Source organism: Elaeis guineensis, chromosome 6 (genome assembly GCF_000442705.2).
Source record: "Elaeis guineensis isolate ETL-2024a chromosome 6, EG11, whole genome shotgun sequence".
NCBI classification, from domain to species: domain Eukaryota; kingdom Viridiplantae; phylum Streptophyta; class Magnoliopsida; order Arecales; family Arecaceae; genus Elaeis; species Elaeis guineensis.
In genome coordinates this window covers 5,727,906-5,750,303 of record NC_025998.2, presented here as the reverse complement: position 1 = coordinate 5,750,303, position 22,398 = coordinate 5,727,906, and the positions used below count along the sequence as shown (strand labels likewise).

At 37.3% G+C, this 22,398-nt stretch overlaps 1 protein-coding gene and 1 pseudogene across 3 annotated transcripts; both read right to left on the bottom strand.

Moving 5' to 3' along the window:
- Nucleotides 1-208: 208 nt before the first annotated feature.
- LOC105036259 (protein SGT1 homolog) lies at nt 209-13,857 on the bottom strand. 3 transcript variants are annotated; one of them, XM_073258995.1, is made up of 10 exons: nt 13,491-13,841; nt 11,655-11,724; nt 11,202-11,326; nt 8,021-8,156; nt 6,908-7,004; nt 6,744-6,809; nt 5,470-5,608; nt 1,174-1,256; nt 975-1,079; nt 209-585 (listed from the first exon to the last, which is right to left on the bottom strand). In XM_073258995.1, exons 1-10 carry the CDS (start codon nt 13,648-13,650, stop codon nt 478-480), a joined length of 1,089 nt encoding a protein of 362 aa, XP_073115096.1. In that variant the 5' UTR covers nt 13,651-13,841; the 3' UTR covers nt 209-477. The 3 variants fall into 3 exon arrangements, with proteins under 3 accessions (XP_073115096.1, XP_073115097.1, XP_073115098.1); XM_073258996.1 differs by lacking the exon at nt 975-1,079 and having other exon boundaries at nt 13,491-13,853; XM_073258997.1 differs by lacking the exons at nt 209-585; nt 975-1,079 and adding an exon at nt 1,400-1,609 and having other exon boundaries at nt 13,491-13,857.
- Nucleotides 13,858-19,102: 5,245 nt separating this feature from the next.
- On the bottom strand, nt 19,103-21,453 carry LOC140858679 (probable WRKY transcription factor 24; annotated as a pseudogene).
- Nucleotides 21,454-22,398: the final 945 nt, after the last annotated feature.

Sequence of the window (22,398 nt, the reverse complement as noted above, 5' to 3'; positions counted from 1 at the left end):
AGGGTATTTTGCAGGGGGGCAAGCATCAAGTTCTGTTATCCAGCTCTAGCATAACGGAAGGCAAATAAAGAACCCAGCATCCAAGTGCCTATTTGATTTTTCAAGTACTCGAAATGCAATCCTAAGGTCACATCAATGAACACAATAATGCAAGAAAACCAAGTCTAACATCAAGCCCTTCTTTCATGGCAGTAGACCTTGCTGAAGATTGGACGAAATTCCACTTAATGATGAAAATGTTTTAGCGACGAAAAGGCTTGAAATTCCCAGGTACGAGTGACAAAGTAACCAATTTTCAGACAAGCTGTCACAACTTAGGAACAAACAGTACAAAACAAAACCCAAGGATATAAGAGACGACAGCATGTCCAATAAATAACAGCAGAAACAAAAAAAAAAAAAAACCCATTCCATCCTTGAATAGAAAATCGCATTGTACAAATTGAACTGCCAACAACATTGGAACGGAAGATGATGTCAGTACTCCCATGTCTTCAGTTCCATACCATCAGGTGGGCTTCCCTCCACCTTCTTTGAGCCTACCTCTTTCCAATTTGTTGACAGCACCGTTCCATTTGATTCCACCTAGATCAAGTTATAAAACCACATCAGACAACCAAATGAAGCAAACCTGATTGTGTTCTCAAAATAACCAGGCTATTACTGAACAAAAAATCTTACAACAGCCTAGTGTTAAAAAAAAGCCAGATTTTTTCCGCAGGGTAGTCAAAAGATCCATCTGCAACTCAGATTCTCTTAAAGAACGAAATTTATAATCATTAATGATGACTAACTTCGGAAAAAAAAAAAAACTAATCTGGTTTAAAAAAGAAGTTACTCCTCTGGTTTTCCAGTAGAATAAAAGAATTACTATTCTGCCAAAAGGAACCAGTTAAGGTTCCCCAAACAGAAAAAATACCAAGTAATTCATCCAAAAATTCTGAAGTTTGGAGTACAGGCATGAGTCATCTTACAAAAGATTTAGTCATGGCCCGTCTCATGTCTTCATCTGCATCTAGGTAAATATCACGGAACATTTTGTTTAACGCCGCATCACCATCTAGCTTCTCTTCTTTCTCCTATGATGTTACGTCACATCAAGAGATAATGTTAAAAAAATATTAGTTTCGACAATGCAAGGGAGGAGACAAAGGAGGTGGAAGATTAGTTTACCTCTTTTTTCACTTGGGCTTCCAGCTGGTCCCAATCTACTTTGGATTTTGAAGATGGGTAGGAGGGCCTTTGGGACTTCACTGCTGCAGAAACAAAAGACAGGTTTGATAATCATCAATAACTAGCAAACTAAATATCACCCGTAATGCTCTAACGAAATTATTATAAATTCTGTTCACTTTTGAATTATTTCCAGAAACAGTATTGTGTTTAAAGCTAAAATTACAATAGATCTGAGCATCACTCCCGCCAGGCACAGCTTCATATCAACAACAACTCAGTTGTTCCGAGTCTGGCGAGGCCTCAGGCCAACAATTTGCAGCCAGATCCCAGCCCAACAACATTGTCAATGAGTAGGTGGGGCACACAGAGAGAGAGAGAGAGAGATGGAGAAGAATAGTGCCGGAAGTGAAACGGAAGGCGGCAGAATTGGACCCTGCAATCAGATTAGGGTCAAAAAATTTCAATAAATTTCATATATTAATTAAAAGAAGTTTGGGCCTGGCCTTTTTAGTTTTGGCTGGGCCTCGCCCAAATCTTAATCAGGTCTATAGATCTGAGTCTATGAGCAGTCTGACAAGCCAAAACTCCATGCCCAACCCAGCCCAAAATCGGGCCAAAAATGGCCAGATTTGATTACAAGATAAATTTTGTCACACCCAAAGCTCTAGTGATTCGTGAAGGTGGAATTCAGTCCCAGATCATTGGGTACAACTTCCAGAAATTTTTACTAGCTTGGCAAAAGCTGACACCTTCTATTGGTCTAATTACAAAATATCAAATATGGAGGCAAATAGGAAAACAAAACCACTATTAATCTTGGAAAAAATAAGGACATGATAAATGAAATAATGTGTCTATGAAAAGAGTTAAAACGTAAGGGAAGAGAAAAAAATTAATGTGTCTATCTGAAATAGGTATCTTTACAGAGCAATGACAAATATTTTGCTTTGATTGGATAAGTGGTGAAGAAAAGTCATAAAACTGAACCTGAATAGTTGGACAAAGCTTGCAGATTATGGTTATAATTTATTGTAAAATTATCAGAAGGGACACTAAAAAGAGGAAGGTTCGGAATTTGAATGAACTCCATCAAACAAATTCGCAATGCACATAAAAATTTCCTTTCTTTGGCTTTGCATATCACCCACCGAGACAGCCTCCACTTACAAGGTCCTGCTTCAGGCCTAGGAACCTAGGTGGTCCCTATATGTGAGCTAATTATTAACATGTACCTAAATGGTCCACTTCGCCTAAGCTGCCTGGCATTCATTTGTTTTAAAATTTTGCACCACTCTATAATCGATTAGAAGTGGGCATCTCATTTTGGGACTTTGGAATTTCATTTTATTAGGTTTTTGGTTTTCCATCCTCGGTTCTTTCAACTGGAAATGATGTCCCTTACAACCTGCACTTTTTATCAGAAAATATATTGGTGATTGCCCTGCATCTTATGCTGCATGCTTCTCTCATGAAAGGACCAGGCTCAAATAAGAGGTTTCCAATGGCAGGACAATCACCATCCAAGAGCTTCAAACGAAAAGACCTTTCGGCCATCCGATAGATAAGTCAAGCAACTGGTCTTATTTGAAGCGTTAGCTCTCTATCCCTCCCCCCTACCTACACACCAACCCCCCCCACCCACCCCCCCCCCCCCCCCAACTTTTGGGGGACGGGGAGGAGGGGCAGGAAATGTGAGGGGGAGAGGGGTTGATGAGTGTTCTGCATACTGAGGAGCAATGAGATGAACAAGGAGGTTTGGGGGATGGCGAGGAGGGGCAGGAAATGGGAGGGAGAGGGGTTGATGAGTGCTCTGCATACTGAGGAGCAATGAGATGAACAAGGATGCTGGAATGTGTTTCACAGTGACCGAGATTCAGATCAAGAGCGAAAAGCCCCACAAAATCATGGAATCAAGACAAAAACATGTGAGGCAGTTCCAACTAGTGCATGTGGCGAATCTTCAAGCAGCATACACATATCTTGTCAACAATCCATATTAGCCAAGTCTTCAAGCTATATTGCCCTTCCTGACCATGCACCGCGCAATGTAATTCCCTGCCACTAAAAATATTCTAAGGTAAAATGGAAACTTGCTAGCCTATAGGGCTGATATGGTAAATTACTTCCAGTAAGGCCTTGTATGGTTCATAAATAAACCAGCACACATATATCCTATCACCGATCCATATTGGCCAAGTCTTCAAGCTCCATAGTCTTTCTTGGCCATTCTTCATGAAATCTAACCATTGCCACTAGATGCATGCTAACAAGGTACCATGAAAAGTTGCTAGCCTATAGGGTTGATATGGTAAAATAGGTTATACAATAAACCTCAAAAACAAGTGAACATTCATTTCGCGTAAGGCCTCGTATGGTTCATGAATGACTTGGAAAAGACCAGAATAAAGATCACTTATCCAGCTTTATTCAGCCAAACAACGTTTTTTTGGCACTCAAAACAAGAATAGGTAAGAGTATTTTTTGAGATTCAGAAAAGCTGAAGCACTCTTAGGTTCTTGTTCCACCATAACCTAGTGAAAAATATTTGGCCATTTTCACTGAAAAGTTCCTCTCAATTGAAAAGGAGTAAACACTTTTTTTTTCCTGATACAACCAGGTGCTCACAGTAATCTAGTATGAGTACACCCCAAAAGATCAAAAAATAAAATGTCCTGCAATGCTCGCGGGCAAGTCTGACCCTGACACCAGGTCTAGTTATCAATGTGCTCAGCCACATAGGAGGTGACCCAATCAGCAATGCTCATTCAAATATCTCATACAAACTTATATGAGAACCAAACAGGATTTGAAGCAAGATATGCTGAACCGGTACCGCCGGCCGTTTCGGCCAGCCGACGGTACGGTTCGGTATGGTTTCATACCATACCGAACCGATGATCCGAACCGGAAAAAAAAAAAGAGAAAAATAGAGAGAGAGAAAGAGGAAGAAAAAAAAAAGAGGGAGGAGAAGGAGCCAGCGGGGCCGCCGGACGGCCTCCGACTGGCCGCCGTGGCCGTTGGAGGGCGCAGTCTACGCGCGCGGCGCCGCAGGCGTGAAACAGGGGCATCACCCCTGTTTCGCAATTTTTTTTAAAAAAACATGATTTTAAGTGAAGTCGGCAAACGATTTACCGGCTTCACGATTTTTATTTTTTTTAAAAAAAAATTCTTAAGTCGGCAACTGAGTTGCCGACTTCATAAGTTTAAAATAAAATCCGCCCGCTCGACCGCCCCCAAGCAGTCGGCGTCGGCTTGCCGGCCACCGCGAGCCTCGCAATGGAGGCACTGTCCGTCCGGTAGGTTCTCCGCCCCCCCTCTGAGCGCTCTCTCTTTCTTTTTTGCTCTCTTGAAAGCCCTATCGGGTGATACGGGGTTCGGAAGCCCTCCGACGGCCGCAGCCGGCCACCGCCGACCTCCGACGGCTCACACCTCCCTCCCTCCCCTCCCCTCTCTCTCTCTCTCTTTCTCACTTTCTGTTCTTTTTTCTTCGGTACTGCCGGTGTACCGATTTTACCGATCGAATCATGCCGGTTCCCCGTTGTCCCGGTACGAGATGGGGTGTACCGACCGGTTCGGCACGGTATGGCAAACCTTGGTTTGAAGCATTAGGCATACATAAGGTGCAAAAACAGGCATTTACACGACCTTCACTATAATGTGTTTCACATTTATTTAAAATTTTTTAAAATTATATTAGGTTGATAAAATCTCTAATCATTGTTGGAAATTTTTTAAATCCAATAAATAGAAGAAGAAGAAGAAGAAGAAGAAGATTCATGTACAGTGGTAATGCAAAAGCCAATGAAGAGAACAGAACAGCCATAGGAAGAAAGCAAGTGCATGGACACACAAACAAACAAACAAGCCCTTCCATAAAGTCATAGATGAGCATTAGAATCAGTTGCTCAAAGTCAACAAAAATAGTCTCATTGCACAGTGACTGAAGGGCTTCGAAACAGTGCAGACATCAGATTAAGATTATTAGGAACAAGACATGAATACATAATCAGACAAGAAGAAGAAGAAGATTCATGTACAGTGGTAATGCAAAAGCCAATGAAGAGAACAGAACAGCCATGGGAAGAAAGCAAGCGCATGGACACATAAACAAACAAACAAGCCCTTCCATAAAGCCACAGATGAGCATTAGAATCAGTAGCTCAAAGTCAACAATTATAGTCTCATTGCACAGTGACTGAAGGACTTACAAACAGTGCAGACATAAGATTAAGATTATTAGGAACAAGACATGAATACATAATCAGACAAGAGACGGAAATGATGAGTCACTACCTGCTGATGCATTGATCTTTTGTAGGAGGGCTTTCTCTTTACTAAATTCCAAGGATGTCCATGTGATGGCTTCAGCTTTAAAAAGTCGGATTTCAATTTTTGAAGACAAGACTTGATATTTGCATTTTTCAGGTATAATCTGGCCATCAGAGAATCAATTGAGGCAAGGAAGAAGAAAGGAATTAGCCCCAAGAAGTTATGCCAAATGGTATCAATTCTCAACTACCTGCGCGAATTAGACATAAGAACATGCAACACTAACACTGAATCACTTCAAGACAAGTTAGATAACTAAAAATAATAAGACATGCACTGCATGCTATAGGTATATATGTAACAAGTTCAAGCATTGCTTGATCCAAACACAGATAGAGCCGGGTTGGTAAAAAGAAAAGCTAGAGCACGCAAAAAAAAACAAGACAATATATATCTTTTAATACCTAAAAATGTAATAGATATAAATGCTAAGACACATCTTGTGCCCCTAGGTTTTTATCCACATGATTATATAATATACAGCAAACATAGCATTGGTGCTCAAGCTATAGAAGGTGAGCATACAATTAATGTATGTATGTGTGTGTGTGAGTAAAGCCAAAGCTCAAGTTTGGACATATTTACTACCCAAAGTCCCTTTTATTAGAAGAAAAACCTTGACAACATCTTGTATTTTGAGGCCCCATTGGAATAGTAGATTTTATGGATACCCACAAAGCCTGTTCTTTTATTGATAAGCAGTAACAGGCTGCTTGTTTAAAAGGGAAACATGTCAATGAATTTCCCCCCTTTCTAAACCAGATAACGGTGAGAGTAGAATGGCCCTTAGTATTGAGAGTAGAATGGCCCTTAGTATTATTCATAAATATCTGATATACTAAAAAATATAACAGAAGCAAGTTACTAACTAATATCACCTCAGATATGTTGGCAATACAATGTATCTAAGTTTGCCTGGATTAATACAAAAACTTTTTTTTTTCTTTTTATTTTGATACTAGAAGGGGCTACTCCCATTTTTGACCCCCTACCCATCCTACCTCTCAAGGGCCGATGTCAACTGGAATCAAACCCCCACTCACTTGCCCGAGCGGCAAGGTGCAGCACCATCCAAACAGAATCAATAAAAATCATGGTATAAAAGTTTATTTTGAATGACACTGGAAACAGCATAGCTGAAGGCTCACCAGAAAGAGGAAACAAACCAAGGATGTACTCCTTATATCATGATAATAACATCATGGGCAGACAATACAATATCCAAGATTCAAGCATACCTTTCCAAATAGACGTGGTTGAAAATGGTAGGCTTCTTCACCAGGGATATTGATCGAGACACTCAACTGAAAAGAAAACAATACACAGAAAATAATTGTAAAGAATCATATAAAAATGAAATAAACGAGATAAAAAAAAAAAGTTCAGAAAAAGAAAAACAGACTATTTGTTCACCAAAGTCAACAGTCACATATTCAGCTAGGATGCGCCTCGCGTAAATGTTCAAAACCAATTCCGTAGGAGAATTGTAGAAGTCATGTCTGCATTAAAATGCAATCTTATATTAACTCATACTTGAAAGTAGATAGCGTGCTCTCCAAGCATGTGCATTAGTAAGAGAAAGGAATCCAATCACATGTAACAAACCCATTATTTTCTCTGTCTAACCACCCCTTTATTTGGACAATCACATTGGATATCACCCAACCCAAAACCACTTACCGCTTCCAGGCATCCCCTTCCTCCACTCTGTCTCTTCACTGTTGCTTCCTCCACCCACCGCTCCACCATCTAATCCTCCCATGCATCCTCCCGTTAGGAAAAGATGGAAGAGATAGAAGTATGGGACGAGTTGTAAGGCTGGATATGATATTGGATTAGATGAAAGGAAGGTGCAGCTAGCTTGATTGTAAGGGAGGGATTTTCTTGCAAGAGGCAAAGGGAGAGGTGCTAGAGGAGCATATATTGCAAGAGGAATGGGGAATCCAATCGTACTCCATATGTAATGCACCCCATTATATTCCATGGCCAACCACTTCTTATTTTGGCCAATCATCTGCCCAACAATTCCTCACCACGAGAAATTCTTGGATAGACTTATTCTGCCATGTTTGCTCTAGACAAAGCCAATGGAAAAATGCTACATCAGCATTTTGAATCGAAAAATCTGCAACCACCTCAACACACCACTGCTTAACCACCTCAACACACCACTGTTAAGGTGGTTGCAGAATTTTTCAGTGATGTGGCATCTTTTCATTTGCTTTGTCTACAGCACATGTGGTAGACTAAGTCTACCCAAGAATTCCTCACCATGCACCCCCACCACTTGTTCGGAAAAGATGGAAGAGAATAAAAGTAGAATAAAAGTGTTGGTGGAGGAAGAACATGAGAAGGATGGGACAAAAGATGCACAAGAGTCCATAGGTGAACCAAAGGAAGAACTTCTAACAAGATTTTAATTGAAGGATGAATAAAAATTTTAGCTTTTCTGTGTTCTATGCAGTCTCTATGCATGATAGGCTAAATAATCATTTACCATTAGTAACTTCAATACCTATATTTTTGTTTGCTTAGCTCAAATACAGCAGACTGATACGATGTATCATGAGTGGGCCCAACATCCTCTGAAGGAGTAATTGCACTAGGTGGAGCCTCATGTATCGCTTTTTCAGGCAGGTTGTGAGTCTCCTCTGCAATAACAAAAACATAATTTACAACTCTTAAATAAAAACACTTAAGCTAAATCATTCGTTAGGAAAGTAAAAGAATACTTGGCCCTATTATGTATGCAAAGTAATATTCATGTTTTTAAAAGAATTCAACTAGTATTAACCAACTTAAGAGTTTAGCTGTGAGAATCTCATTTTTTTTGTCAGCAGATGCCACTAGGTCAAAATATCATAAACTCTCTCAGTACAGATCTCAAGAAGTGAAGCCACATAACAGTATACCTGACTACAACCTACGAGTAGCATAGCCAGTCCATGCCCTATCTAATCCTCCATGTTTGTAATCAATTAACTCGCCTTGAATCAAGCCCAATTTAATCAATTTTGATATGCCAAATAATAAAGTCAGCTTTCTAGATCTTATGTCAGGTTTTAATGGTTTTAAAAATTCACAAAAGAAGAAGAATCTAGATTTAAGTAGAATCTGAATCGATAGGCTCCTTTTCTAAAACAAGTCCATTTGACTGACTCCTAAGAAGTGAAGGGGGAAATATCCTGTCCCCCATTCAAGTAGGCAATAAAATACATGGGGCATTAGCTAGACTATTAATTGATAACCAAACAGTAGCAATGTTAATAATAGAATATACTAAAAAAACATGCCAGATTTGCTAAATTATTTGATAAAAAAGGGTGGTCGGTTGCACAAGGCTTCCGCCATTGTGGGGTCTAGGGACGATTAGATACACACGACCTTAGTGGAGAGGTTGTTTCCATATTTTGAACCCGTGCTTACTGTTGCAGCAAGGCTCATTCTCCTTTGCTAATTTATTTGATACAGGATAATCAAAGAGAACAAGTCCATCCATTTGTCTCCTAAGAGGAAAATTCAGGGTTGGGCATAAAAACTCCATCTCCCCTTCATGTAGGCAATGAAAACATATAGGACATTAGCTAGACTGTTAATTGATAACCAAACTGCAGCACTGTTGATATTAGAGTATACCAAAAGACACACCAGACTTGCTAATTTATGTGATACAGGCTACAAGTAGAACACCACATGTATTTCTCAGTATGCATCATATAGATGTGCTGTTTCTGCACAAAGTAGAGCAGCTGATGTCTTAGGTCTGATAAGATCAGCTCAACCAAAAGTTTCTTGTCAAGGTTGAGTTGGGTCATAACATAGGCCTAATGAAATTTACTTTCTGAGACTCAAGCCCATACCCTAAGGCTCAAACTGATGTCAGGTCAGATTTAAAACGTTGAAGACAAGCATGAAACTATCATGCCCTGGACTGGGGAAAACCTGTCGACATTCTAATAATATGCATCATTTTTATTCAAAAGTGCACATACAAAAGATAAACATGTTTCAATGGTTTGCTGTATCAGATCAATGATGATCCATGAAGTTGGTATGTCCTAAATCTGGTTCTCTGTTTACAAATTTTATCCAAAATGACGGTGATGACAATGGCAACAAATAAGCATGGAGATTTGCAAATTTATTATAAAAAAATAATAAAAAAGAAACTAGGAGAAAGCGAAGCTAATGCTTAACATGCAAACTTCGACCCTAGTTTGAGAAAAGAAGAGGAAAGGTGTGGAGAAAGGCCTGTTTGAGAAAGAAAAAGAGATGTGGTCATTTAGAGAATTATAGCTCTCTTGATTTTAGTATTGTCGTAATTAAAAACATCATTGATTACTTATGCTTTCTACTAGGACTTCTTCCTAACATACTTGAGTTATGTGTGTGTGTGTGTGTGTGTGTATACCAGCATTTTAAATGCTAAACAATATCGGGCTATACCAAGCATACCACACCACCACTAGAAAACCAAGACCCCTTATATTGAGTGTTGGTACCAAGGAATATATTATACCAACCAATACTATTTGGATACTAACATATGTACCAAAACCGGCACTTTAAAACTTGCTTAAGTCATTCTAGCAATATCACTGATATTCTAAGTCTAGGAATGTCTTGTCCAAAAAATAGCCTTTAAAGATAAAGCAAGCTTGAAATTTGCTCAGAATCTAATATCACATTCACCCAAAATCATGAATTTGAAATTAAGCTAATAAGTAATATCATATTGTGATATGCTTATGGTACATCTATATATAGGCACCACCATACAATACATTATAAATATAAGTATGTTTGTATACCGATACGTGTATGCATGTATATTTGTGTGCATGGAAGGTGAGCTTTGATGCAACAACAAGGACGTTTCATTCTGACCTGGATGTCATAAGTTCGAAACATGGAAACAAATAACAACCTCTTCGAATGTACGGGTAAGGCTGTGGACATATGACCTCCCCAGAATGCACAGTGGCGAGACCCTCTTGCACTAGGCTGCCCTTTTCTAAATGTGTGTGTGCATGTGTCTATATATATGTATCCATACATACATATATGTATGTATATATGTCTATATGCATGTATGCATAAGTATGTATCTATGTATATGTACATATGTATACATATGTGTGTACACATATATGTATGTATATCTATATGTATAGATGCATATCTACATGTATATATGCGCCTCTATGTGTATATATATCCATATATACAAATGTATACATATATACGCACACAAAAACATGCATGTATGCGTGTCAGGCTTGATTTACACCCAAAAGAAAAAAACAACCATAAGTACATATAAGCCTAACATAACCTATGTAGTTCTGTTTGTTCCAAGCATAACCCAGAAGGTTGAAAGTTCTGCTTGCATGTAGGTTTGAGTACTCATAGTGTTCATGCACTACATGATTTCCCCAAAGGCATACAGAACAAAAAGGAAACAAAACCTATGCAGTCTTATCTGTGTGATTTTGGAGTATGATGCTCAGAAAAGGCCAGCTGACTCATCGAAAGGGTGGTCATCTTCCATAAGTTGCATCACAAAAAATGTAAAGAGGCTTGAATTTAATTGTAAGACCTTTTCCTCATTATAACTTTGTGGGTATAAGGAGAAATAATTGTTCTTGCTAATCATGGAAAAAAAGGGGGTCATCAAATTAAAACACAGAGAATACCTGCCATTAGCTCATCGCATTTCTTATTAAGTCGTGTGAATCTTGAGTCCCCAGGTGCCAAAGAGGAACCTGCTTCAAGAGCTGCTTTTGCAGTCTGATACTCCTCGAGTCTCATACAAGCAGTTCTGTTTATAAACATAAACATACACCATCAAATTTTTGAGGGAAGACAATTTTAACAGGCATCTGACAAGTCTGAAATATACAACCAGCCCATGACATGAACAGCTTGTGCCAGAAAAATGATGGTGATATTGATGCATGAGGCTGAACCAACATAATGTATAATATATCATGACTGCACCATAGTGTCTGTTACTTCATCTACATAAAATAAGTGGTAGAAAATGGGAGTGACTCCTTGTAACTTAAATGTTTTTCAGAGGAACAAGATACAGAACAAAGTTGACTACAAGTGATGAACATTCTTCGAAAAAAAAGCACTGAACCAACCCTTTCCGCAAGTAGGCTTTAGACAGTAAAGAATCCAACTCAATTGCTCTGTTTGCATCAGCAACAGCCTCTGCACTCAAAAAAATAAAAAATAAAAAGAGTTGGTGCTAACTTGTTATCAGTTTACACCATGTAAAAGAATGTTTATTATTGAAGAAAATCAGAGATGGCCAGCTTCTGCATATTATTAAAGGGAAGAAAAGAAGTATCATAAAACAACATTGTAAACTACAAAATGCTCAGAAACAAGTTAAACATTGAAACTTTTACAGCTTACAACTAATATATTTGAACAATCCATCAATAAATTGTGGAATAAAAACAATGTAATGATGTTTTTGCTTCACAATTCTTCTTTGTTCCATCACCTAGTTATCTTTCATAATTTAATATACAAGTAAGATTATACTCGCCAACCACATCAGAAGATATTCTCCATAACCCCATTTAATTAATTATCCAGGAAAAACTTATCTGTGGACATTGAACAAGACTATGAGAGGTACCTCCATATACTTTTTTGAGCTTGCATAGCCCTGTCAAGAAGTACCACGATAGACTATTGTAAACTTGTATAACTGGGCTAAGCATCATAGTTGTAGCTTACATAGTGGCAGCATGATTAGAGTTGCTGCAATCATGAGATTAGATTTAAGGATTTTTCTGGCTGGTGTTCAGCCAATGGCTTTTGTCTTTGGGTGATGATGCTTGAGTATCGGTCTAGATAAGGCCCACTGTCAAACAACTGCAGATCACCAATAGACTAGCGACAATCTAAAATGACTCGAGCTCAAAATCCAAAGTTTTCCAATTATTGAAGTTGACCATGATGATTGACAACAATGTTATTGCATCCCACCTAAAAAAAAAATAGTTTCACGTATTCTGTAAAAATTATGGAAATGTCCAACAAGTCGAAGGAGAAGGCTTATCCTGATCAGGGATCACTTAGAGGGAATATATTTCAAATTCGATAATTCCTGATCACTATCAAAACTCTGCACTTAAAGACTAATGCCCTTAGAATCATTCATTTTGTCTTCTTTCAAAAGGAGAGAAGAGAACAGATCAAATAATCACTCTACAAATTGAAGCTTTGACCTGCATACGATGAAAAGAAAAAAAAAGCTCACTCAATTTCTAAGAAAAAAGTATAAAATTGATGGAAGGTTTCTCGCTAAACAGTCAACCACTAAACAACCGAACAAAAAAAAATCGAATCAAATAAATTCCTGTATCTTGAAATCCAAACTTTCAGACTTCTTTTATAATCATCTAGCAAACAGCAAGATGAGATCAATCCTGCAATATGTATCTGAACTTAGAACTTCTTCGAGACGAGAAAGGATATCAATCAGAAAGAAGAAACACAAACTAGTCACTAACCTCACAAATCCACTTCGATCTAATACAGCTGGTTTTAGCAATTCACCTATGGCAACAAGTATACCAAAACAAAGGCACAAAAAACAGAGAACAAGAAAAGAGGAAACCAAGAAAAGATCACCTCAGCACGGGCCACATAAGGAGCAGTTTCATCTATCATCAAATATTTTTCTTACGACAATCTTAAAATTTAGAAAGAAAATGACGAAGAGAAGATCAACACATTGCTGAAGATATAGACAAATCATTCTGGCCACGAAAAAGAAAAAGACGATCAAGAAATAAAAACAGAAACCATTTCACAAACTCATCGAATATACAAAGAAAGCAACAAAAGCAACAAAAAGAATTCCACAAGTAACAGAACATAAGAAGACGAAACAAAAGATCACCAGGCGGTTGAAAATTTCCAAGAGCAATGTAGCTAGAATCTGAATTTTTCCTTCTTACCTGTGAAATTCTGAAGCTTGATGTAGGCCTGAGCACGGTCGGCGTAGAGATCGGCGTTCTTAGGATCCAACTCCAGAGCCTGAGAGTAGAGATCAAGGGCGCGCTCGAATTCGTCTTCGAAGAAGGCTTCCTTCGCCCTCTTCTCAAGATCCGATGCCATGGGAGACAGGAACTGCAAGCGAGAGCGAAAGAGAGGAGAAGAGGAAGAGAAGCGAATGGTAGAGCCAAAGGGCGAAACGGAGAAGAACTAACGAAGGAGCGGATTTTAAAGGAGCGAGCGAGAGGGAAGCAGGAGGAGTTTCTACGGACTTTCCGCTTTCTAGAGGCTTCCGTGAAACTACCGATCCGGGGAAGTCTGGACTCCGGTCTCCGAGTTCGGATCCCGTCACCGATCGGTGAACCAAAAGGTCAGAGACACCATTTATACACCCGGCCTTTTGGTTGTCCAAGGGTTCGGTTGTATCCTTCGCGCGAAGGAATGATTGATGTTCTGTCGCGATGTCAACCATTCGATCACATTTTCCACAGTTTCAAAGCTCTCAAATCTCTTCCTTTCATCTAATCGAGCCACATCATACTTTTAAAACTGTGCAAAATAAAATCCAACGGTTTACACCGTGAAAGCAGATCAATCATTCTTTCGCACGAAAAGTATGACTCACACCGGGTGTGCAACGGGTCCACCGCAGGGCTAATCTAATCCGCGGTTGGTGGACTCGCCAATGGTTTTTGTTACAAAGAAATGAATCTTGTCACTTGGGAAATGGAATCTTTTGAGTACTCAAATCATTTGTAGCACAGACTTGTCTCCACCCTCCCACTTGAGAGAAGACCAAGTCAACCATATATAATTTAAAAATATTTTGTAAGATGAATCAATGGATAAGCATTGACTAAGTCGGTCAATCAATTGTGGATCAGAATTTTTCTATGTTTCCAAATGATTCATGTTTATCAATATCAGCAATTGTTGGTGACTCGTGGGTAATAAAAGCATGCCTTCTCTTGCTATTGGAAAAGATAAAGATATCCAAATATGTGCATCACCCATCATTATAAACTTGATTGCTCTTGCCAACCTAAAAGGGGTTATGCATATAGCTTTTACTTTTTTTTTAAAAAACATAAGAGAGAAGAAAGGGATCAATCCTAATTCAGGGATATCATAAGGTAGCTTTCACTTTTGTTGATTCCAATTATCTTTTCTTCTTTTAGTGCACAAAGAGAGGTAAGCCTCAAAATGATTGGATTAAGGATGATAAATTTTTTTTTTAAAAAAAAAAAACTCAAACATTTCAAAAGAAAACTAGAAAAAACTAGAAGAACTATGAAAGTATGAGTCAAGTCCTCTAGTCTATCATTGATTTTCCAAACCTCATAAATTGATGTAGACAATCTCTATTTATAATATTGGTCATGAGGCCTTCTCTTATGTAATTTGGATTGAATTCATCTTCTAATTTGAATAGAATTAGATCTCTAAAATAAATATACTAATAGAAATAAATATTAAAACATATTAAAATTTTACAAGAGATAGATTTCGATTTTTACATCAATTTTATTTTCTATCGCTTCATCTAATTTTTAATAGATTAGGAGATAATGTTTAGTTAAAATCTTTCTCAAAAAATAAACTCTTATTTTCACTAGCCCATTTTGGCTTGATTTAATCTAGTAGAGGATTGGCCCAAAATTATAAATCTCGAAAAGCTATTTATTTTTTTAAAAAAATATATCATCTTAATCAAGCATTGTTTTGATCAAGTTATGACTTTCTGAAGTTTGGCATATGATTTGGCTTTCTGATGTGATGGATTTTGCTCCTCAATCATGTCTTACCCTATTTTGATGGCCAAAGTAATCTACATCGAATCCTTCTCATAGTAGCCAAAGGGATCCATATCGAGCATGGTGATTCTTCTTGATACTCGTAGTGGCTAAGATGGTTCATATTATATTTAGCGATTCTTGTGGATACCTGCAGTGGCCAAATTGATCTATATTGAGTCTGAAGATCCATATAAATTAAAGCTCTTCTTGTTTAGGAGATTTAGCTTCTGCCAAATTAGAATTGAAAATGAGAAAGCACCTGCTTCTCCATCTCATGGTAAAACTACTTGACTTTGCTTAGAGATGGTTTCTAGCCTTGGTTCTTTTTGTGAGATGGTAGATCCTTATCTTCAAACATATAAAATAGCTTCACTATAAGAGTTCTTAGTGTTTTTGCTGAACTTATGATCAACCAAGAGATGATTTTGGTAAGTTAGGCAATCTTCTCTTCTAATTGTGTAAGGCATTTCTTTATCTCATTATCCATCGTCATCGAGGAAGAACTAGCAGTTAGACTCATCTTTATCTTTCGATATACTTGAAGCAAAAGTAGTCCTTCTCCTGATTGTTTGTGCATCTAAACCATAGACTAAGACCTCCATAAATATAGAGAGACTGACACTCCAATACTAACTTAATTCAATCGGAGAGAAGGAAGATTTCTTTCATCCTGTTCAATTCGAATCTCTCTAAAAAAAAAGTAGAAGATAGAAGAATTACAAAAGTAAAGTTAAGTTCTTTTTTCTTTTTGATTTTTCATACCTCACAAATTAATGTACATAGTCTCTATTTATAATACTAATGAGGTCCTCTTTTATACAATTTTAGGTTGGATTCTTCTTTTAATTTAGATAAGATGAATCTCTAAAATAAATATGACTAATAGAAATAAATATAAAAACATATTAAAATTCTATCGAAAGTAGATCTAAACTTCTGTATCAATTTTACCTTTTATAGCTCTATTTAATCCTTTATAGACTAGGAGATAATATCTGATCAAAATTTTTTCTAAAAGAAAAGTTTTTGTTTGATCAATCCATTTTGAAGTCTAAATTATGAAATTTTGATCTAATTCAATCCCTTAGAGAATTGGTGCAAAGGTTAGATCTCGAAGAGCTATCCAATTTTTTTTTAAAAAAAGTTATTATCTTAATTGGATGTCACATAATTAAGTTATGATCTCTTAGAGTTTGACATATGAATCGACTTCAGATATCTTGGATTTTGTTTGGTTCTGTTCATAGGAGCCAAAATAATCTACATCAAATTCTACTCATAGTAGTTGAAGTAATTCATATTAAGTCTAGTAATTCTTGTGGACACCTATAGTGGTTAAGATGATTCACATTGAATATGATAATCCTCTTGAATATCCATAGTGTTCAAAGTAATCCACATCGAGTTCCGATGATCCATCTGGACTACAAAATCAAAATCCCAAAAATATAAAACTTTAAACATTTACATTTAGAATATAAGAGAATGTAGGATGTGGGCATAATTATGAGTTTTTGAAGTTAATCAAAGTCTCCAATCTGCCGCTTGGTTTCTAAATGATATGTGATGAACTTCCTGCAATCCAGATTTGTGAAAACAATCTGCCAATTGAGAATGGAAATAGTTGCTTGTTTTTCCAGCTTAACATGGAGTGCCATTCTTGTGAAAAGCGGTATATGTTTAACTGTGTAATGTTTAGGCCTATCAAAAATTGAAAATACATCCAAGCAGTTCCACCTTTTTTTTTTTTCATGGACCTTGATTATAAATAATATGTTGCTGGAGAACATAAGGATAAGGAATGTTGTGTTTACTTGTTACACCTTAGAATGAATTAATTATGATTATTTAGGGCCTGCTTGAGAAAAACCTCTCTAGATTCGGTGGGATCAATTAAATAAAAGGTGCCACAGAAGAAGAGATCGCGCCCCAGGGTGCTACATTTCTTTTATCCCGCGAGGATTAGGCCCCACAACCTCTAGGACAGCTATCTCAGGTGCCATATTTTCTTCTCAGCTCCATGGTCAATCTATCTAGATCTAGTGAAATTTCTGCCAAACAGGCTTTTAGTCTATATTCATAACCACATTATTTTGGATGTCATTTATTTTAATTTTTATTATCTAAATTATATATATTAAAATGAAGACATCAACCTCCATCTGTCATATGTTTTTTTTTTTTTTTCAAGATATCGTCCATCATGTATCCATAAGATAGCATTTTTTTTTGCTTGGAAATCTTCCGCCTTCCACCTCCCATTCTTCTTCTATTCTATCCATAGCTTCTGAACCCGTAACACTTCCATGGTCACCGTCGATTTCAAGCACCATTCATCAAAAATGGTCAAATATGGGACAGAGGAGGGGGGATGCAGCGGAGGGTGGTGTAGGTGAGACGGAGGGCTCTATTGAGATCGATGGGGCGAGTATCCCAGGAGTGGGGTGAGTGGTGCAGATGATTTAGAGGGAGATGGCGGTGATTGGGAGGTAGAGAGAAACGTGGAGGCAGGGGAGGGAGCACTAGTAGGGAACCGAGGGCGGTAGTGAAGCCTAGGACAAGAATGGTGCGGAGGTCGCCAACCTTCTCAATTTTCTCTCGCAAAAACCCAGCAATCACGAGAGCAATGGACGCAGCCGATGAGCTCTTTCGCATCCGTGATACTTAGTTCCCCAAGAACCCAGTGGAGAAGATCTCGAGGCTTCAAGCCCTAGATAATATGTACGACTAATTCAGTTGAAGAAGTTTTATGTTGTTGTAGTGCAAGTGTTTGATAATGTATGACTGATCTAGTTAGGAAAGATTTATGTTGTTGTTGTACAAGTGCTTGATAATATGTGTGATTGATGTAGTTAGAAAGTGCTAATTTTGGCTGATGAGAAGAAGCTGGATTTGGTATCCCATAGATCGCATTGGGTTATAAGCTAGTTTTGGATATGATGCTTGAAGCTAAGCACCTCTCATAAAAGATATGTTTGAAGATTTTCTATAGTTGATGTTAGGTTGAGACATTGCCGAAAAAGAAATAGAGATATCATAACTTATTTTACCCATGTAAAGGTATGAATGTATGAATCAAAGAAAAAGTTTGTTGTTTAAAATAATCGTTGAAGCACTTGCTGAATCCCCTATAATATGTCTGCATCTAGATCTCGATCACATGTATGGGCTTCATATTTAATTGATTTATATTTGTTTACTAATTCGTCATTTGCATTCGAAAACAACAACTTGCTTTTGAAAATTTTCATATATATACCCGAATCTTCAGAATATTTGGCTATGTCCACTGTGTGCTAAAGTTTCATCGTAGAATTATTGCTGATGTAAAATTGAGAGTTGATCATGAATCTTCCTCAAATTCAATTGATCTAATAGTGACTCACAAAGGCCAAATAAACATGAAATTAATAAGGCTACTTGATCAAGACAAATTAATTCTCAATACATTTCTTAACGGATGCATTAGGCTGGATCGCTGACATGATCTTCATCAAATGAAGGTTCCAAGATTGCTATTACTTTCTTTTAAAGTTCTGCCTTTGAAAGTTTTATTTCCACAATTATAAACTCATAGAAGGACTATAAGATCCATCTAGAACTTGGTTTGAGATCCTGGCCTGTTTTCTCATGCCTCATGTTCTTCGCTACAAACCTTTAGAGCATTATTAATGTCCAATAAAAGAAGAAAAAATGAAACAACATAAAGAAAACAAGGTGCGTCATGGTATTGCAAGTGTTAATAGAAAAGTATTTTTGTTTCCTTCTTCATTTAACAAGTTTATATGCTGTAAACTGTAAGTTTGAGTTGTCTTTGTGTATCTTATATAATGGAACAAGTTTAATTTGTAAGGATGGGCAACTTTTTCCTATGCCCAACTTAACAAAAGCATACTAAAACCGAGAGAGGAATTGAATCTGCTTGAGAAGAGGGCTCAGAGCTTCCATTAGTTTCTCGCAAGGGTGATTGTGTACTCCCTCATATGTAGTAACAACAATACTTGTATCTTTCGATAGACGTTGAACTTGTTTTTTCACATTGCACGTGTGGTGAGTGCAACGGTAATAGCTCCTACATCCACAAAATGACACAAAAACAAAATCCAAAGATGAGAACAAAATATACTAAAGTCATATAGAGAGATCATGATATATGTATATAAAAAAAGCGCAAATATCAATAAATAAACATACATGTACATATGTGACTATATATATCATAATCATAATCTTCTAGCACTTTTCTAATTATATATTTGGGATCGACTTTATGAAACCACATTTGTCAAATATCTCTCTAGGACTATCTTTGTTTTTATTCCAAGTTTTTCTATAACTATAAGCATTTTGTTAATACATGGAATGTAAATGAACCTAGTATCCTTTTTTTCTAAATTAACATCTTTTCTTAAAATTATATATGTTATATTTTTTCATGTAATTCTCTACTAAACGAATGGTATCAATGCTAAAATTACTAAACCTTTTTTTCTTAAACAACCGAAGTTAATTTCTCTTAAAATATCCTAAGCAAATTCAGTATCATGCAGCTTAATTTGCACCATTTATGATCATGAATTTGGTTGGACTTGCTATCTAACATGTCCTAAGTGTACATATAACAATTGGATTCCACCTTGAACTAGGACATGCATTATTTCTTCCAAGTTGCCATGAGTTTTGCTGCTGTGGATACCATTGAGTATGAATAATCTACAGCAGGATCTCTATAAAAGTCTAACAAACTTGGGTATATGGAGCATTGTAATTTGTGGACATGCATGAATGAAACTCCTAGTTGTCACTTAATTCAAACAGGCTTGGATATCTATAGCAATAAACCATGAGTGGAATGTTATGCCCTCAGTGTATTTCTGCACGTTATATTGCATGAAAGGAGAAAATATCCAATCTATTAATTGCTCTGAGAACAACAAAAATAATCCTGATAATTTCACAACACGATCAGGAGGAAAAAATGGTGCATCATTAATTGTTTTTGACTACCCCCTATCAGCTAAAGCGGCTTGAGTTGCACCCGCTGGACATGCAAAGAATAGCGTCGTGATGCGGCTGTTAGTGCCATACCTATATTATGCTATTTTCTCTCTTTACCTTGAGCCAATTTGGAAGCCTTGGGCGAGCCATGGGAAACGGATTGTCTGATTTCTCCCAAATGTATTTTATATATACAGATCATGGAACTTGTGACACTCCCACTTCTCGAATCTCGCGTATTCTCGGCTACTCGTAATCATTCATTACACTATTCAGGGTATCAATAATGGCAGACAAATGTACACTGCATGCAATATTCTTATTATTTATACTCATAACTATTTCGGTCTGCTCCTATTATCCATCATATTTACAAGACCTTTTCAGGTTATGTAATATTAGAGAGTGAAAAATGAGAAGGTGATGATAAATTTATCCATCATATCCCTAATTAACATGTCTTTTGGACTAATTCTTCTGTCTTTTGGCAGTGTAAACATGGACCCTTAAACAGCTCTTTCAGTTGATCTGTCTCTAATGGTTTCTTTGACTTCTTTATCTTCTTCCTTTTCAATAAATGTGGATGGCTTTTTTTTGGCTTCCCTTATTATCAAAAAAAAAAGAAGAAGAAGAAAAAAACACTGATAAAGAAAGAAATAGCTGGACTGAGCTTGAGCAGACCTGGGATAAGTGCTATTCTTCACCGCCTTCTGGCCATACTTTCTCCATCGGTAACCATCATCAAGGATATCATTGGGACTCCTGGTCTGGAATGCAAACCTCGGCCTGCTTACCTTCTTTGTCCTCCACCTCTTTCCCTTTCTCCTTGACACCACCACCACCACCAGTAGCATCGGCTTCGCCTTCGCCTGGCCTCCCCACACTCTGTAACAATCCCCGCCGGCATCGCTGCGGGAGCACTATCGGACTCCGGTAAGAACAGTGAAGCCCAGTCAATGGCCGGTGGTGCCCCTCCACAGCTCAGTACTGAGGAAGGCTCTTGTTGCTGCTGCTGTAATTGGTTGGAGAGAATCAGGAGGAGGGCCAGTACTGAGACAAGCCTGGTGCAAGTGGCGGTTGAGAAGTAAGGGAACTGAGGCATAGGTGGTCCTTCTCCATCCAAGGGTTCCATTGGACTCATACCAGTTCAACCACCGATCAAGGATAGGAACCCCGCGGATTTAAAGGGGGAAGAAAACTGGAGAGACGAGGGAAGTTTTATTCTTAGGATTAGATGTACTGGTGAGAATAGGTCGGGAAGCGTCAACTGTACTAGCCAAGGTGACAGAAGCACGCACACGTGCTGGAGAGAACCAACGATATCCAACTACTTGTCTTTCGGTTCAACCGCCCTGCCCGTCCCCTAGCTATTTGATATATTTTGAATAGAGCTTGTGAATCACTGAACCATGCATGGCTCGCACTCTTGCCCATTTATCGAAACTAGTGAAGAGCAAGCTATATTTTTCTATGAATGCATGGCCAGCATCCAGTTTAAAAGACTTATATATATATATATATTAGAGAGAGAGAGAGAGAGACGGACTTGAATAAAAATAATTAAATTTGAACTGAAATTTGATTAGATTGAAATTCTATAATAGAGATCTTATATCAATGATCCAAGTAATTAAATATATTTATTATTTTAAAATTATTTATACATAAAAAATTATATGATTTAAAGACTCCTAATCTATACATCAAGTAATTAAAAATTAAATAATTTAAATAAAATTAAATTAGATATTTTTTTGATCACTGAATATATAGGTTAAGAATTTTCAAATCATATAATTTTTAACGCATCCAATGACTTAGATTATCAATATAAGATCTCAATTATCCAATCTTGTTCTGATCGGATTGAACCCAAATCTGACCGATTTTATTCATATCTACCCATATATATATATATATATATATTATATATATATATATATATATTTTAAGATTAAAACTGTAAATACAATTTATATAAAACGTCTTTTGTTAGATAGAAAGAGTTTTTTTGGCTAAGAAATTAGCTGTAGACCTAGTGCTAAATGATTTGATGTATTCCTTTTCTTTTTTATTC